Source organism: Myodes glareolus, chromosome 15 (genome assembly GCF_982192425.1).
Source record: "Myodes glareolus chromosome 15, mMyoGla1.1, whole genome shotgun sequence".
Classification (NCBI taxonomy): domain Eukaryota; kingdom Metazoa; phylum Chordata; class Mammalia; order Rodentia; family Cricetidae; genus Myodes; species Myodes glareolus.
The window spans coordinates 20,105,814-20,123,757 of NC_142040.1; the positions used below are offsets into that span (position 1 = coordinate 20,105,814).

The 17,944-nt window shown below is 44.4% G+C and overlaps 1 protein-coding gene across 3 annotated transcripts; it reads left to right on the forward strand.

Moving 5' to 3' along the window:
• Nucleotides 1-272: 272 nt before the first annotated feature.
• On the forward strand, nucleotides 273-13,895 carry Mtx3 (metaxin 3). 3 transcript variants are annotated; one of them, XR_007236151.3, is made up of 10 exons: nucleotides 273-391; nucleotides 680-749; nucleotides 1,086-1,162; nucleotides 1,433-1,525; nucleotides 2,052-2,234; nucleotides 2,334-2,410; nucleotides 3,447-3,604; nucleotides 3,934-4,032; nucleotides 4,808-4,896; nucleotides 7,600-7,645. XR_007236151.3 is itself a non-coding variant. In XM_048455919.3 (9 exons), exons 1-9 carry the CDS (start codon nucleotides 311-313, stop codon nucleotides 7,708-7,710), a joined length of 939 nt encoding a protein of 312 aa, XP_048311876.1. In that variant the 5' UTR covers nucleotides 273-310; the 3' UTR covers nucleotides 7,711-13,895. The 3 variants fall into 3 exon arrangements, 1 of the variants encoding a protein (XP_048311876.1); XR_007236152.3 differs by lacking the exon at nucleotides 7,600-7,645 and having other exon boundaries at nucleotides 4,752-4,880; XM_048455919.3 differs by lacking the exon at nucleotides 3,934-4,032 and having other exon boundaries at nucleotides 7,600-13,895.
• Nucleotides 13,896-17,944: the final 4,049 nt, after the last annotated feature.

Here is a 17,944-nt window from a genome sequence, read left to right on the forward strand (position 1 = left end):
CCACCGTGTCATTTTAAAGCATATTTGTGTGAACAGTCATTTTACAGGTTTGGGTGTACCACAGTAATGTTGGCACGTAGTAAAACGGCAAGCCATTAATACTTGGAGGATGCCTAGCAGATCTGTTTTCCTCAAGACACAGTCCTTCTAGCTCCTAGTCTGGGTGTTAGTCTCTTTCTGGCTGTCCTTTCTGCTCCGGCCCTGAGCCCCAAGTAGTCAGTCCCTGCTCCTCGTCCCGCCCCCGCCACTCCACGTGCAGAAGAGTGGACGGCAGGAGTACTTCCGGGTGACGGAGGTCGGCCCCGGCAAGATGGCGGCCCCCTTGGAGCTCAGCTGCTGGGGAGGTGGCTGGGGGCTCCCTTCGGTGCACAGCGAGTCCCTGGTGGTGCTGGTGAGGCCGCCTCGCGGGCCGGGGCGCGGGAGGACTGGACTGGCTCGCTGCGGGCTCCGCTGGGGATGGATGGGCGGGCTTCCCGCAAGCCTCCGCTCTGGTCGGCCTGGCCGTGCTTTCTCCATGCACGCCCGCCCTCCCGGCATCCGCAGACCGACGTCCCCCCCGGAGCGCGAAGCCTGCGCGTCCCCGGCCGCGGACGGGGGAGGGGCGCGGGCGCGCGGGCTGCCTCAGAGCCGCCCTGCTGACTGCTCTGTCTGAAATGTCTCATTGCAAACTCTGTTTCAGGCGTATGCCAAGTTTTCTGGCGCACCCTTGAAAGTCAATGTCATAGATAACACCTGGAGAGGTCCAAGAGGTACAGTATAAGCTTCCACACGCCCCTGTCTGCCCTTATGACACTGGCATCCCCTCTTGCGTTTAAAGCCGTGGGTATCTAGAGTTTTAGCTTCTTAGAATGACCTTGGCTGTGGGCTGGTTGCTCGCTCTGAGTAATAACTCAAAATGCAAGCCCAGTCTGTGGAAAATAGGAGAAACAAAAATGTTCCCTAGACCTGCTCCTTGTGAAATTGCAAAGAAAAGGCAAACGTTCTTACAGGCGATCTCCCATGTGCACTTGGTCTAGTTTGTAAGTATTGTAAACTTCAGAATCGATCACCGTGTTTGCTTGTGTGTAAACTATTTTTGGTTATAGGTGATGTGCCAATTTTGATGACTGAAGACAGCGTTGTCTCTCAGCCTGCAAAAATACTAAACTTTTTAAGAAAACAGGTGGGTGGCGCCTTTTGAAGAAGTAGATCGTTTTCTGCTTGTTACCCTATTATTGTTTTAGACTGGGCTATACTCTAGTGTACCCTGACCAGCCAGGCTGGCATCAAATGCTAGGATTTATAGGTGTCACCCATCAAACCTGGCATCCTGTATGGCTTTTTGTTTGTTTTTGGTTTGGATTTTGGTTTTTAGAGACAGGGTTTCTCTGTATATCCCTTGTCCTTGGGATGCTCTCTGACCTCTGAAAGATTTTGTCTTGGTTTTGATTAGAAATATAATGCTGACTGTGAACTCTCAGCAAAACAAGGGGCAGACACCCTGGCTTATATCGCCCTCCTGGAAGAGAAGCTTCTCCCTGCCGTGGTGAGTGTCTCTGAATACAGCGGTGTCGTAGGGACTAGTGAGTCTTAAAGATAACTTTCCCATATGAGTCTTGATCTTTTATATTATGACAAAACTGGATTCTCTTAGACATTTAGCTTCCCATTGAAGTGAATAGTTTGGTTTGCTTGTTTGCTTGCTTGGCTAGGGAAATGTTCTACCACTGAATTCCACTCCGGCACAATCATACTGTTTTTGAAATAAACACTACCAATGGAAGACGAAACTTTGCTGCATGTGTAGAATTGGCTATACTGTAGTTCTTTCATTTAGTGGATATTTACTGAGCCCTCAGTATGCACTAGGCTCTATTCTTGCTGCTGAGATATAGCAGTCAACAAAATTCATGTGTTTGAAATAATCTCATTTCACCTTGAGTCATTGTATCTGAAAAATTTAAACGGAGGTACTTTCTTGAAGGACACTTGTGAAGAAACTGTCAGACTGACGAGTAGTGCTCATTTTAGCAGGAGAACATCCCTGTAATTGTTTTGCCTTCCTTTGGCAGCTTCACACTTTCTGGGTTGAGAATGACAATTATTTTGCTGTGACAAAGCCATGGTTTGCCTCCCGTATCCCTTTCCCTCTGAGTTTAATCCTGCCTGGAAGGATGTCTAGAGGCGCACTGAATAGGATCCTCTTGACACGGGGAGAGCCGCCCCTCTACCACATCCAGGAAGTAGAAGCGCAGGTACTGGGGTCTCCCAGCAAGGGCTCCCAGGAAGGGAGGAGGGAGGGGACTGGTCCTTACGTAGAGATGCTACCTCAAAGGCTCCTTCATCCTTCTTAGATATACAGAGATGCCAAGGAGTGCCTCAACCTCCTGTCAAACAGATTGGGAACATCTCAGTTCTTCTTTGGTGACATGTGAGTAAATTCCCTTAAAACTCGCTTGGCCATAGCTGCCTTTTTAATGTTTCCTGTGGTATATTTGAAAAGTGCTTGATTTATGGCTTTCTCTGTCCCGTTACTACAAACACGTCATGAAACTGCTGCCTTGGTAGGAAACACTATTTTGAGTGACCTAAATCTCGATCCCCGGGCCATGAACACTCATGTTTGACTCCAGAATAAGCTAGCTCTTATCCCTTAAGAAGAAGAAGAAGAAAGGCCCTATGGGTCTGCTACAGAAAATGAGCGCCCCACCCCAGTAGCCCCTGGGCTTCCTCCTCCCAACGGGCCATCCAGGCCATGCCCCTGTTGCCCACTGCCCTGGTCATGAAGCCGTGGCCCCTGCCATGCTCTTCTTGGTGAACACCCTGAAGGAAGCCACCCAGCAGTTCCTCAGTCCCCAGGCTGGTGGTCGGTTTTGGGTTTGTGTGGTCCGTTGATACTTATTTAACGCATAAATATAATTTATCATTTTTATCGTGTAAACAAGAGTTGTTTCGATATGTTGCCTTGTATATTCAGTGAAATGTGAGTTAAAGCCAGTTTTCCCATCCCCCAGAAGATGGGTTTTTCCCTTCAGAAGGGCACCTGGGGGTAGAGCTGATTGGCAGAGCCCTCAAACAGCACACATAAGACCCCAGGTTCAGTCTTTGGCCGGGATTTACTGGGCTTTTATAGGAAAACTTTTCTGTTGGTATTAATCCTCCATTAGCTTAATGTGCTGCATATGGCTGTAAAAGCATCGAGCATTCCTCCACCCGGCTTCCAGTCCATAACTTTTGTAGCGTACAACCTCAATTTCCTCTGAGTAAAATAAATGGCTAGAATATTTTTAAAACTACTTAGAAGATAAAACACTGGCCGCCTCCCTTCTGGAATCAAAAATGGGAGCAAGCCATTCAAAACATGATGTTGCCTATTAGACGTGACAGATAGTTTGAAGAACATTTTAAAAACTACAGTCCAAGTCAGTCTGCCCTTAAGCGCTCCTGACAGAGTCCTCCGTCTCCAGGCCTTCCACCTTGGACGCCTACGTGTTTGGTTTCCTCGCACCTCTGTATAAAGTGCGTTTTCCCAAAGTTCACTTACAAGAGCATCTGAAACAGCTCTCCAATCTCTGCCGCCTGTGTGACGACATCCTGGACATCTACTTCAGACATGGGCCCGCGGGTGAGTCGGCGTTAGCTAGTGTGGACTCCGCACAGAAGAGCTCGTTTGCGCGTTGTCTTAGACTCTGGTTCATAGCTCAAGACCTGGTGGTTTGCCCGCTACATCTGCTGCCATGTTCTTACATACATGGAGAAAGAGCCATTTGACCCCCGCCCCCCATCCTCTGGACTTCACACATTGTGTGTATCTTCTTTATAAGTATTGCCCCCCAAAGTGGGTCACTTTCTTCTAAAGGATTAAAGTGTGTGTGCTGAGTCCCTGCTGAAAGTAGTGTTTACCCCCATCAAATGGGCGGTCACTCTACATGATTCTCAACCTGCTGCTTCCAGCACTCTCCCCCTGAACAGAAATCAGCAGCAGATTGACTTTGGTGGGGTCACCCCCATGATTCTACTACTTGAAAATGATTGCACCAAACTGGAGATAGAGTAAGTAGAGGGCTCTTGGCACTTAGGATGGCGTTCTCTCTGACTGGGGGCCTTGCGCTTAGGGGACCGGGCACTGAGTGTGTATATGTAGAGGTGGCTGCAGTGTTTGTCCTTCTGAGAAACAGAAGTTGTGAGATAGCAGGCTTCAACAGACTGGCTATTTTTTATTTTTATTTTATTTATTTTTTACGGAGGATTCTCTGCTTTACATATAGGGAAGTCTAGAAAATGGGAAGTTAGGGAACTAAGTGGCATCTGACCTTGATGTTCTGGGGCAGTGGCTAGCCAGCCTGGCTCCACAGCTCTTCCATAGTTGCCAAATTAAAATGTCTTGGGATCAATCCCAGAAAGCTCTGCTTTTAAAAATTCCTTTCAATATCTTGGATGCCTGGTGAGTAGGTGTTAGGGAATCGCTACCTTAGCAAGATGTCTATAGTGTTACAACCAGTGACCTACGTGTAGTGACTAGGGAGAGGGCACTGTAGTCTGGAGAGCACCGCGCCTTCACTAACCCCTGTAGCTGCCTGCATGTCATGTGGCTCGGTGTCTTCCAAGAGCACAGTTCAGTGTTTTCCTTTCTGCTTTCCTATGGAGCACTGCTGTCCCTCTTAACTTTGCCCTTGAACCCATAATATTTTTCATTTTCAGTTTTCTTTTGGGGGGAGGGGGAGCAATTAGGATTGTGGGTAAACTGAATTTTTTTTTCCAATCTTCAACAGCTTGAAAGTCTTTCCAAGTTTGGTTTCTCTCCCTGATTTCTCTCCTGACTTCTCAGGCATCTCTCCAGCTGGACAAGAAATGATAGATGCGAACCTGCGGAAACTCACACAACTTGTAAATAAGGAATCCAACTTAATTGAAAAGGTCGCGTTCCTTCATCATCGCTTTCCTGTCTGTTTTCTGGGTTGTGTGTTCACTTAACACTCTTAGTTTTAAAGAGTTTATTTTTCAAGAGGCTGTTTATATATACTTGGAGTGGAGATTTGTTTAATGTGATGTTTTAAAGCCAGCACTGGCCTGATTGTACTGAGGGAAGTTTGAGTAATTGTGTTGGGCCTGCCTTTTATTGTATAGTTTGCACTTACCAAGTTGGGTGACATAAAAATTACCTTTAAAGACGGCAAATCAGAAGCAAGCCTTGCTTGCTGTCCTGAAGTCACTCTGTAGGGTCTAAGCACCCATGTTTTCTCTTCCTTATCAGTAATGTCTTTTTCTTCCTCCCTCATGTCCCTCCTTTCTTCTTGTTCTTCTCGGTCCTGAATGTGGTCTACGGCATCTTCACCATTCAGTCCTTTGTCACTTTGGAGATTCTCCATGTGTGAGAGACCATGAGGGAGTAGGTAGAGGAGAGAGCCAACCAGGGCGGATTTGAGGAGGACTCTAATTGGAAGCATGTGAAAGGGCCGTGCCGATTCTCCCCTAGTGTGAGATAGACTCGCTTGCTTTCACATGCACCGAGGTAGAAGGGTTCATAGGAGTTAGCAAGCCTTCTAGAGCTCTGTGTGCAGATGCTCTTGTCCTGTTTCATGGGTGTGGTGGTGCGAGCAGTTTCATCGTCTGCCCAGAGTCTTCTCGCTGAAGAGGATAGGGAGGAGACTTACACTGTAGACGTGGGGACACTAGGCGCCAGCAGTGTTGCGGTTCATTGTTTTTTCCCGTAGGCAGCTGCTCAGCTTCTAAGTGAGGTTGTATGTCTGTCGTGAAGAGGATGTGTCAGCTTGTCATGGTTCTTCTCTGGGATGGCCTTCTGTTGCCAGTGTCTCGTGTGGTGTTGGTTTTGGAGAAGCTGTAGCGTTCATTACTGTTCAAGCTTTTGTAGTGTAAGTTAAAGCCTGAGCAGGCTCTATTTGCTCAGTCTAATACATGTCCTATGAAGATGTGTGCTAAGTGCTAAGTGTGCTAACAGGAGCTCATTCATCTATAGGAGGGCTGTTTAACATAGTTTCCTTTCCCTTTTTCTTTTTCTTTTTCTTTTTCTTTTTTTTTTTTTTTTGTTGGTTTTTCTAGATAAGGTTTCTCTGTGTAACAGTACTGTTATATAGTCTTGGCTATCTTGTAACTCTCTTTATAGACCAGGCTGACCTCAAACTCACAAAGATCCACCTGCCTCTGCCTCCTGAGTTCTGGATAAAAAGTGTGGACCACTGTCACACAGCTTTTTTCCATTTTCTGTATGTGATCCATGACAGGTATGGCAGGGGAACTATGAAATACCCACACCGGCCGAAAATAAAAAAGCCAGGAGCCCAATCACTATTTTATACAAATCTACCTTGGGTCTTCATCAGCTTATAAAAGTCTTGTAAGACCAGCGGGCGTTCATATCTGCTCTTCTGTAAGAAGTGTGTGATGGTTGGTAAAACACAATAGGACAACAAGTCTTGTTAGCCACCACTGCTCACAATTTATAGCAAAAATCTAGAGCATAAGAGAGAGACTAATATTTGAGATACAGTTCTTGCTGGAAAGTAAATGCTGCTCACCACAGTTGTTCTCTGGCCACAAGTTTTTCCTATTTGAAAATTAATAATTAACCTTTTATTTTCTGTCTTCAGCAAACCTTACACATGCACACACGCTTTGCCAAAATATTTCTTCCTTGCTTTGAAGCCATACTGAGAAAATGAGGAGTTTTAAATATTCTCCTTATGCACTTATGCAGAGCTCTGAGAACAGCTTGTCTGTTGGGGGAGTGATGGGATATTCTTTTCTGTTGGATTTGTGGTTTGATGGCAGCTGCTTTCAAGTCTTTAAAAAAGTGAAGTTGATAGAGAACTCAGCACCAGTACCCGCATCCTGCACCCTCAGCAATACTCTGGGGTGAAGGTGGAGCTTGGAGACTGGCTAAGTTCTGAGTAATCTCACCTGGTATTCCAGGGTGCTAATGTGCGTTTCTGGACTTCTTGGCATTTTCCTAATATACTTCATGTAATGGTGTCTCTAAGGTTGGCTCACAAGTGGTCAGTGTTTGAAAGACCTCTGGACTAGATCTACGGCCTTGTCCTTGCCACCATTTCCCCAGCATCCATTGGTCTACATTCTCTCAACTGGGGAGGAGGGAGCTGTGTCGCATTTTCAGTTTGGAAAAGAGGAATCGTTTTGAGAAATTGTGTTAGACTAAGAAGACATGGTTCATGACACTGGCTTTAGGACCCGGAAAGGGGACTTCTCTTTCCTAAGCCTCATTTTGTTGCTCCCGTTGGGTGGGGCTGTGCCTGTTCGTCAGTGTGAGGGAAGATTAGCAGAGCACATGTAGAGGGACAATGTTTACCCGTAGTTGCAGAAAGTATCTTAAGTGAGTCTCTGATCAAGCTCAGCAGCATGTTCTTTTTTGTGGATCTTACTATAATTTTGTGAGGGGCTGAATATGAGCCACGTTGCTTCTTGTGGATGCTGAGTCAGCTTGTACTTGAGATGGCAGTCATCATTTGTGAGCGGCTGTCAGAGAAATGTCTCCGTCAGTCCTGCCACTGTGCAGTTCTGTTCTCTGTAGTCTAGATGGGGAGGGCGCGGTCTTCAAAAGAGGAGCCTCAGCCTTAGTCAGATGTGTCTTTGTGCTTCCTACAGATGGATGACAATCTCCGCCAGAGCCCTCAGCTTCTTCCTCGGAAGCTGCCAACACTCAAGCTGACTCCAGCAGAAGACGAGAGTGATTCCTTACAGCGGCTGTCACCCTGACAGTCACAGCCTGTTGCAGCCAAAGTCTTAGGATTGTTTGCAGTAGTCGCTTATACTGAGTGCACGGAGACCAAAAGAAAACTGCCGTAATAGGTAGAAGGAAGACTGTGAAACAGAAGGAGCTGAACGTGACTTTCTTTTTAAACTAGAGAAGCTTTTATTTCATCTTGGCAGTGCATTTTGAATGCTAAGCAAACTGGGTGGGTGGGTGGGGCAAATACATGGTACTGTATATAAAAAACTGCCTTCATCATGGCAGACCTTTGCCTTTGGTTCAGGTGTTGCTGATGAAAACCTGCAATTCTGTTCTGAATGTGCATTTTTAATTTATTTAAGTTAATTTATTAACTTATTTTTCTTAGTCCTGTCTTAATACTTAATATGTGGCTTTTTGGCTGAGATCTTAATCTTCTTTTTAGAAGTCTGATGCCTATTTCAGGAACTAGGAAAAATAGAAATTATTTCAATAGAAAAGCCTGACTTTAACTTTGAAAAGCAGCAAGGAATGTGCTTCTTAATTATTCTCTTGTAAGTGATCCTCTTTGGTCGTTTAATGCCCCATATGCAGATGTTGAGGCGGTTATGTAATACACATCTGATAGCACGTTGGTATGAATAAGTACTTCTGGTATGTCTGCTCTAAGCTATCAGAGACGAATGTGGCAGGCAGCTTAAACCTGTGTATTTTAGTACACCATTGCCTACTGTCTCAGTCTTGTGTCAGTTCCGGAGCTGGACCTCTAGCTCGTCTTGTATTTAGCTGAAATCTTTAGTGAAGTGTGCTCAGTTGGGGTGAGCTATTTTGAGGGTCCTGGGGACACCTCCCATGTGTCTGGTCTGAGTGCTCCATACTTGACTCAAAACAGTTTGTTTCATAGTGAGTGTATCTTGTACCCACACACTTTCTGACAAACTTATTATTTCCTGTATATTTTTAAGTACATTTTCAGGATCCAAAGGAATAAGTCAAAAATAGCAAATTTCTAGGGTAATTTATATTTATCGGTGGCTTAATGAACTGTTTAAGATTTATTGAGTGTGGTAATTTTACATATAATAGAAACATGCTTATTTTAGTGGCTGAGGTGCTTCTGTTGTTATAAAACCACTTCTGAGATTTTTAAAATACAAGACTGTGTTTTGGGTTAGTGTCTTACAGGATTACCATGGTGCTCAGCGAAAGCTTACCGGAGTCTGCAGAAACCAGGCTGCGTTGTCTCGAGACTCAGCTGCTGTGAACAGAGCTTGGCTGCGTCTGGCTTGCAGCACCCTGGTTTGCTCTGTGTCTCGGTAGATGAAAGCTTTAAATGAGACACAAGGTAGTCTTCACAGTCTTGTTCATCTCTTTGGGCGCATTTAGGTCAGGTACACAGTGAGTTTCACAATACTTCTGTAACAAAGGCTGTGTATATGAGTGAGTGAGTGTGTAATGTGAGTGTGTACATGTGAGTGAGTGTGGGGGAGTATGTGTGTGGTGTGTATATTGCTCATCTTTCTCATCTTAGGCAAATCACAACCATATGAAATCTGAGTGTTTTGGTTTGAAAGTCATGATCAAGAGGCTCCGTTGTCTCTCAGACTGATCTGTATTGGTTAGTACATTAATCAGACTCTGTTTATACTTTAATCAGGGCTAGTCATTTTCAATTGTGATTTAATAGTAAACCTTCCAAAAAGTATTTGAAGTAGTTTACAGTGGTAAAACACATGTAGAAATAGGACAGTTATTTTTGAAAAATAACAATTTCTAAGAGAAAGAACCATATCAACACTACTAGGCTGTAAAGTCAAGTGTGAAATCTAACTCTGTGGGTAAAGCTAGAAGACAATACTGAGTGAAATTCTTCTAATAAGGCTGCTGATGTCTAGATTAAATGTGTAAAACAGCAGCTCTCAACCTGTGGGGTCGCATATCAGATATGCTGCTCATCAATATTTATGATTTACAATAGTAGCAAAATTCATTATGAAGTAGCAGCAAAAGTAATTTTATGGTTGGGGTCACCACAACATGAGGACTGTATTGAAGGGTCTCAGCATCAGGAAGCTGAGAACCGATGTAGAAGAACACAGCAGGTCATGTTCAGAAGACACTAGAGGTCAGCCAAGAAGTGTATGGTAATATTTTGTGCAGGAAACCCTGACTGAAAGGAGCTCATTGTAGAATCACAGGCATTTGCCCTTTTCAGTGGTGAGGATGACGGCTCGGAACTGCCTTTAGCCTACATTTGGTAGTAGCTTGAAGTCCACATTTCTGAGATGCAGAACCAGGGTTGGGTAAGTAAGAACTTAAGTGCTGCATTACTTAGTTCAGCTTTGTTTGTCTAACAAGGGAGATGAGAGAAGACTGACCGAGCACAGGATGCTTTAGAGACAAGCGCACAGAGAAGCTTTTAAGTGGGAACTTCTTAGACTGGACAAAGGGCCCATGGTCACCCTGTCAGGATGTTTGTGTTTGAAGCTTGAGTTTGCTGGGAAAAGTGGTCCATGGCCTTGACCAAATACTGTGAGGCATTGTCTTTTGGAGGTGATGGTAGAGGACAGTCTGAGAACAGGGACTCTGCTCATTTTTGTTTTTGTTGATAGTACAGAGCTAGAAAACTTGGTGTGCTAATTCCCACAAGGGAATAATCCTGAATGAGCACCGTGTCGCAGTGATGACCTAATGCTAAGGGCATTGCAGGCAAGGAAGATGGGAGGTCTTGGAACTTTGACCTCATAAAAGCTTCACATTGCTAGCAAGTTTCAGTTGGAGTGTGTATGAGTTGTTTCAGGGTACTAGAGGACCCCTGGTGGTTTTTTTTAAAGCAATCACTTTTATTTCTACTTGTAATCTTTAACAATTTACTATTGATAAATAGAGTAACACTTAGGAACAGAGGCATAGATGTTAGAGCTAAGTTAAATATCTTCAAAGTCTCAAAATGGGGGAACTAACATCAACAGAGGCAAAAACTGGTAATGAATATTTTAAGAAAACCACTTTGTTCAGGTAGCTTTGTGTAATAAAGTGGGATTTGGATTGGATAGTGTTTCTTAGAGCCTCTTTCAAGCATATGCACCTAACAAGCTTGTTAAAAATAATTTTTGATGGAGTAGGTCAGTTTTTTGACAGCCAGAACCATAACTACCCAAAGCCAGAAGATAAATGTTGAAGTATGGGCAGGGCTGACAAGGTGGCTCAGTAGTTAAGAGAACTTGCTACTCTTGCTGAGGACTGAGTTCAGTGTCCAGGACCTATGGCCGGTGGTTACTGCCTAAACTGTAGCCCCAGGGGATCTGGTGCCCCCTTCTGGAATCCATGAGCTCCTGCACTCATATGTACGTATACTCCCATACACATAATTAACACTAAAATAAATTAAATATACATAGAAAGCTGAATGATAGGGCCATGGGCAGCTCACTGCTATTTTTGTAATGCCTTAAGAGTCTATAATTATTTCAAAATAAGAGGGATTTTAAAAGCCAATTTAATAGAGTTAAGTTGGTCACTATCTATATAGCCATGTCCTAAATTCTAACACTGAAGACATAGTATGTAGTACCAAATGAGAACTACATTTTATCTTACTGAAATTTTTACTTTATTCTTGAGTTTAAAGAAAAAGCAGCTGGGGTTTCTAACAAATCATTCTCTGAAGCTCTCCTCCACCATACCAAGAAAGTTTTGCTAAGAACTTTGCACCAAAAAGTTATTGTCCATAAAATATCAAAATGCTTATGATTTTATGTTTTCTAGTTTGTGTATTTTCCTCTACAGCAGCTGGGTTCATATTCAAGGACAAAATATATTGAAGCCTTTTTCTGTCTTGGTGTGGTCATTCGTTTTTACCTTGTATTTTTCTCTCTCTGTATTCACAGTGTGGCACTGTGCTCACTGATGCCACCTTCTGTTGTGGAAGTGTGACGTAGCCGTGCACTTCTGTTGTGGAAGTGTGACGTAGCCGTGCACTTCTGTTGTGGAAGTGTGACGTAGCTGTGCACTTCTGCTATCCAGCCAAGGGATGTAATTGATTGTATCTTGTGGTTATTATCAGAGTTAATCCTGAGCATAACCACAGCGTACATTTGGGTTGTGATGATTGCTCTTTGTGTATTTTCTTGGTGGTTAAATGAGAGAGAGAGAGATGTATGTTTATTTCCCCACCCTGTTTTTGCTGTTGTTGTTCAGTTATGCGAGGTTTACATTTATTTCTTAGTGCTTACATATTTCTTAAACAAATTTTAAAAAAATCTGAGGTTATGCAAGATTGTAGCTTAGTGGTTTCACCCTGAAAGGTTTTATTGAAGCATCATTGGAGTTCAGGATGCTGGTTTGCATGCTGAGGTAAGCTGGGAAGAGCTTTGGTTTTAGTTTTTAAGTGTTTATAAAGCAGTTTCGTGTAGAAGTTGCTGTTGGGTGCCATAGTCTCTAGGAGCCCAGGCTGCTTGTCGTGCAGTCAGGACTGTCGTGACAGAAGCAAATGGGAACTCTGGAAGTTAAAAAGACTTAAAAAATGTTTTATCCCCCAGAAAAAAATATTCCATGGATTACTTAAAAGGATTGGCGTTCTTGACCAATGATATAATAAAAAGGAAACTTGTGTTGATTGCTCATGAATAGTGAGGGGTATGTTGTGGTAGAATCTAACTCAAACAGAATAAAGTAGTTTTTTTAAAAGGAAAAAAAGACTGACTGTTTTGTGCCTCATTACTATTAATTTGAAATTATAAGGTAAAAACATTTAGTTTATGCGAGAGTAGTTTCTAAAAGGGTATTTGGCAGAATATATTGTTCTAATAAGTTTGGAAAATTCTGGATTAGGCAAAGCTGAGTTGCTGTAGGCTTTTCAGAACCTTTGATGTGCAAATGTGTGGCTTGGTTTCCAGCTTCAGAGATGTTTTATTTTATTAGCAGAAAGGGCAGTCTGAACAAGGCTGCATGTGGGCACATGTAGAGGACACAGTCTGAACAAGGCTGTGTGTAGACACATGTAGAGAGGACACAGTCTGAACAAGGCTGCATGTGGGCACATGTAGAGAGGACACAGTCTGAACAAGGCTGCATGTGAACACATGTAGAGAGGACACAGTCTGAATGAGGCTGCGTGTGGGCACATGTAGAGAGGACACAGTCTGAACAAGGCCATGTGCAGGTACATGCTCGCTTCTCAGGAGGGTTCATATCTCCACTGGGAACCTCATTTAATGTACTGTTTCCCTAACTTATTTTACTGTGGATTTTTTTTTTCTAAGTAGGTGTTCTATGGGATTTGTGTTCTGAGAAATTTCCTAGGAGAACATTTATGTTGTGTTCTGTGCTCAGTACAAGGTTCCTGACTTTGTGCTCTTCTCTAGTGGTGGGGAGGGTAACTGGGCAAGCTTTATTTCACTTGCGAGTATGAACCAGCTCACCAGTGAGGCACGTGGCGTTTTTCAGCCTCTGCAACATACACAGTTGCAGGCTTGGCATTCCAGGGTGTGGATGTGCAGAGCTCGCCTTTGGCCTCTGAGTGCTGGTGCGATGGCGAAAGCCTTAGCCACATGAAAGCTGTTGGATCTTAGTGCTGGTGCTTCAGCTTTCCTCTCGCAAAGCAGAGCAGTGTCTTTTAATCATGTAGTTTACATGTTCCAGATCCTTGGAAACCACAGGAAATGACCTGCCAGAGTTTGCATCGGCCCTTGAGAGCCATTTGGGATGGAGAGGGCCATGCTGGCTGCTTGTTCTTTCCACGGGCTGCTGGCCTCTTGGTCTGTTGGAGGAGAGGTGTACACAGCCTTAGTTAGGTGCAGATGAGCTGGGTGTCTTGTGATTTATTTTATTTTGTAAAATTGAAACTGAAATGTTTGTCACTTAACTTTAGCTTTCTGGAAGATAACAGTGAACACTACAAGAGCTACATGTGTGTGCATATTGGCTCCATCTCCCCCTGCCTATCTTTGAGTAGCAAACATTTTTTAATCACCTGTCTAGTGTACAAATACGATAGTCTCCTATGAAGTAAACTATCAAAATCAGCAGTGCCGGCCATGGTCTCATATTCTAGCCTTGCCTACTGTGAATGTATTTTACCTAGAGCTGATGTGTAAATACCCAGCAGTGGAAATGACGGTCATTGTTGTTAAGAATTTATTCTGATAAATGACAAACTGGATATAATCTCAAAATAGCTATTTTCTCAATAAAATTTCAAAGCACCTGAGTTTTTATTACTTTTTGTGTAATGTTATTTATTCATTGAGGTGATTGTCTTCCCTGGGATGAGCTCTAAGCGGTTGAAGTAGTTACCAGTTCCCGGCTGAGTCTGGGGCTCAGCTGTGTGGAGTGCTTTCTCTTTTCACCCACTTTGTCTAGGATACATGGATAGCATTGTGAGATTTGCACCCCATGCTAAGCGGGTCGAGGCCTGCGTTCCGGCCACTGACAGTGTTCCGGCTAGGATACATGGATAGCATTGTGAGATTTGCACCCCATGCTAAGCGGGTCGAGGCCTGCGTTCCGGCCACTGACCTGATGCTGTATCAGACACCACAGCTTTGCAGGGTTGTTGCTCTTCATCCTGAGCTCCATCAGTCTTCCCTGTCTACCCACACTCCAGCCATGTTGCACTGAATGGAGACACTAAGAAAAGAACAGTACTTTAGGTTGGTGGGAAGATGCTGGCTTTTGTTCGTGTGTGTGTGTGTGTGTGTGTGTGTGTGTGTGTGGCGCGTATGTGGAGGCAAGCAGTTAACAGGCCAGAAAATAACCTTGAGGTCATATCTCAGGAGCTGTCCACATTTTCCAAAGTCTTACTGCCCTGGAGCTCACCGAGTGGGTCAGGCTCTATGGCCAGCAAGGCTCAGGGCCCTTCCTGCTCCATCTTCTCAGTGCTGGGTTAAAGTTTGTGTGACCACATGCAGCTTTCTCAGTGTTGGTTCCAAAGCTCAGACTCAGGTCCTCATAAGCAAGTTTCTCCAACCAGACCATCTCCTCAGCCTCCTGCCCCCTTTTAATGGGATGTAGAGAACCCTATTGGTTTTTAGCTGTCTGAGGGCAGCTCCCCTGCCAGAACACCTGATAGGGTCTACCAGGTTTGTTTTCATTGCAGTATAATTACCAGGTACTAAAATACGGAGCTCCTCCAGGAGCATCTTTGCTGATATATGTGTCCACAGAGAACCTGAAGCAGGCGAGGTGGTAACACGGCCACCTGTTTCCTGTTGAGGGCCAGGCTAGAACTCTAACTGGGAGTCATGGCCGAGAGCCATTCAACAAAGAACCCAAGACATTCTTATTCTTAATTTCTCCCCTCAGAGGACCAGGTTTATCTGGTACTATTTGGGCCACTCTGGGGTGGTACGCTAGGGCACAAACTGTCCTTTGCTTGTCCTTTGCCACAAATAGCAGCTATTAGTAAGAAAAGTGAAGTTGGGCAGGCCGCGTTGAGGTTGTAAGTGAATTGCCCCAGCAGAGATGGAGAAGAGCTGAGGGGTGGCTGGAAAGATAGCTCAGTGGTTAAGCACACTGCCTGCTCTTCCCAGAGGACACTGCTTCTAATCCCAGCATCCACGTGCTCACAACCATCTATAACTAGTTCCAGAGAACCCAACGCAGCTTCTGGCCTCCTTCGGGTCCCACATGCCTGTGGTAAAGTGACGTGCTGGCAAGACCCTCAAGAACATAAAAAATAAATAAACCTATAGACCAGGCTGGCTACAAGAGCTACTTCCAGGACAGGCTCCAATGCTACAGAGAAACCCTGTCTCAGAAAACCAAATAAATAAATAAATAAACCTAATTTAGAGAAACAGCTGGGAAGTGCACCTGGGTTTGAAACAAATGGAAGAGGTGGTAATGAGATGTCAGGATTTGCCCTTCTGTGATTACGTCCCTAAGAGACTGAGTGACTCAGCTTCTTCACCGCCTGACTGGAGCTTCAGAAGACAAACCATGCTGTTTCTTCAGGTACAGGAGTCGGCCTCCTGGAGTGCTTTCAGCATCTGTGATTAAGATGAAGACAGCTGTGCATCATTTTTTTATGTGATTTTTTTTGAGACAGGGTTTCTCTGTGTAGCTTTGGAACCTGTCCTGGAACTCACTGAGTAGACCAGACTGGCCTCAGACTCACAGAGATCTGCCTGTCTCTGTCTCCTGAGAGGTGGGATTAAAGGTGTGCACCGTTACCACCCGGCTCATCAAAGACATTTCTAACACAGACGCCCGAGGCTCCAAAAGCTGCACATTTCCAAGTGGGGGAGAAGCAGTTGCATTTTTCCTTTGAATAAGAGAATAGAAAGAGCAGACATGATTTCACATGGATAACTACAACTGAGGATTGTTCCGGAGATCTTACTTCCGGGACGGCGGTAGTCTCAAGAGTTCACACTTTGAAGAAGTTAACTCTTTTGGTATAGAAGAAAGCATTGGTGTTTGCCAAACATCTCAGTCGGGACCACATAGTGGTTAGGTTCATTTTGAATGCGGAAAGCAAACAGATGTGCTTCAAGACATGTCACCTTCTCCAGTTTTGATATGCATTATCCCGGTTTTCCTTTCAAACCTGACAAGCCATTTGCATTTTGAATCATACCTAGCATCTGGACCCCTGCTAAATGGTTTAGAAAAAAGTGTGTGTGTGTGTGTGTGTGTGTGTGTGTGTGTGTGTGTGTGTGTGCTGCCCAGTTTTGGCATGTTCATCATTGAAGCTTTCAATTGATCCTTGATTCCTTTGAATGGATGCCCCATGTTCCCATATCTATAAACATCTACTTCAGGGCTTTACATGATTGAACATAAAAGCTACATGCGCAGTCTCCTTTGGCCTTTGACCTTTGGGGAGGATCTGTAACTATGACTGTGGAGCAGAAGGAAAAGCTGTGTGTTTGGCAAGCCGTTGCTACTTGCTATGGTTTTAGTGTTTCCCTCAAAGACCATGAGCTAGGACTTTAATCCCTAAATCATAGTACTGAAGTTGGAAGCCTCAGGGAGGGGATTAGGCAGTGAGGGCTCTGCCCCATGAATGACTAATGCCAGCATTACAGGAACGGGTTAGTCATTTGTGGGGGTTTCTAACAAAAGCGTGAATTTAGCCCCCCCCTCCTGGCTCTCCACTTTTGAACATGAGATAACACAGCATAAGGCCATCACAGAGGTCAGTCCCTTAATCTTGGACCTCCCAGCCTCAATATTGGTAAGAAATGGTTTCCTTTATTGTAAATTACCTACACTGAACATCGTTATAGCAGAATAAAGTAAAACACCCTAACTTAGACTAAGACAATCCCATTCTGAAATAGCACCCACTCCTCTCATATTGGGAGTTTCTTGAGAGCAGTCTCTCACTGCCTCTTCCACAACCCCCGAAAGGAAACTGTCTGCACTCAGTACTACCACAGCAGCCTTCCCCCAGAAAGATGAAGGAAACGGGAGAGAAATGGCATATAAATAATCTGGATATTTCCGGCTTCCACGTGGCCCTGACTAGGAGATGGGCACTGAGCCTGGCATGAATGTGAGCTGAGCAGCTTCAGAACTACAGAGGCAGATGTTTGTAGAGTCTACACTCAGCCATACACTTCAATGGTTACATTTTCCACACTTTTATAAACAATTCATGATTGTCTACACGTGCAATCCTTCCCTCTTTTTCCTCTTCATTTCTACACATACCAGATCCCCCACACACACACTGGGCAGAGAATGGGAGAGGTGGTCTTCCTCAAGGAAGAGCGCACCAATTGGTTGTCCAGTGCCAAAGTTCAGCCCTGAGAACATACAGACAAGTAACATTATTTGGATTGAACAGGTTCTATTTAAACATATATGTGTATATACATATATGCGTGTGATAACGATAAAACAAGACCATGAATTTGAAGGAGAAGGGGAGGGGCATATGAGAAGGTTTGGGAGAAGGAAAGGAAAGGGAGAAACATAATCAAATTATAATCTCAAAAGAAAAGTGAAGACATTGACAATCCTTGCTCTCCTGCATGTGCAGGAAGGGCATGGGAGTTCAGTGTAGCTGAGATGGAACCTGGGGATGGGGAAACAGGATGCTTCATTGCCTGTTCTTGGGCTCTATTCATGGGGAAGCTCCAAGGATGTTTATCTCGGCAGGATGGAAGATGCCCCAACCCAACAAAGAATTGTCTGAACCTGGATCCTGATTGGCTGCTGAAGACATGGCAAGTCTTAGTCAAGTTTACAAAACAGAAGATTATGAAATGAGATGACCCACCAGAGGCTTCAAAGAAACAGAAGAGCTGC

What these genes read in the sequence shown, in the direction of transcription:
- Mtx3 (XM_048455919.3), top strand. Translation starts at nt 311, where the DNA reads ATGGCGGCCCCCTTGGAGCTCAGCTGCTGGGGAGGTGGCTGGGGGCTC. An exon ending in TCCAGGAAGTAGAAGCGCAG is followed by an intron (nt 2,235 to 2,333) that starts GTACTGGGGTCT and finishes CATCCTTCTTAG; the next exon opens with ATATACAGAGATGCCAAGGA. An exon ending in CAGTTCTTCTTTGGTGACAT is followed by an intron (nt 2,411 to 3,446) that starts GTGAGTAAATTC and finishes CTCCGTCTCCAG; the next exon opens with GCCTTCCACCTTGGACGCCT.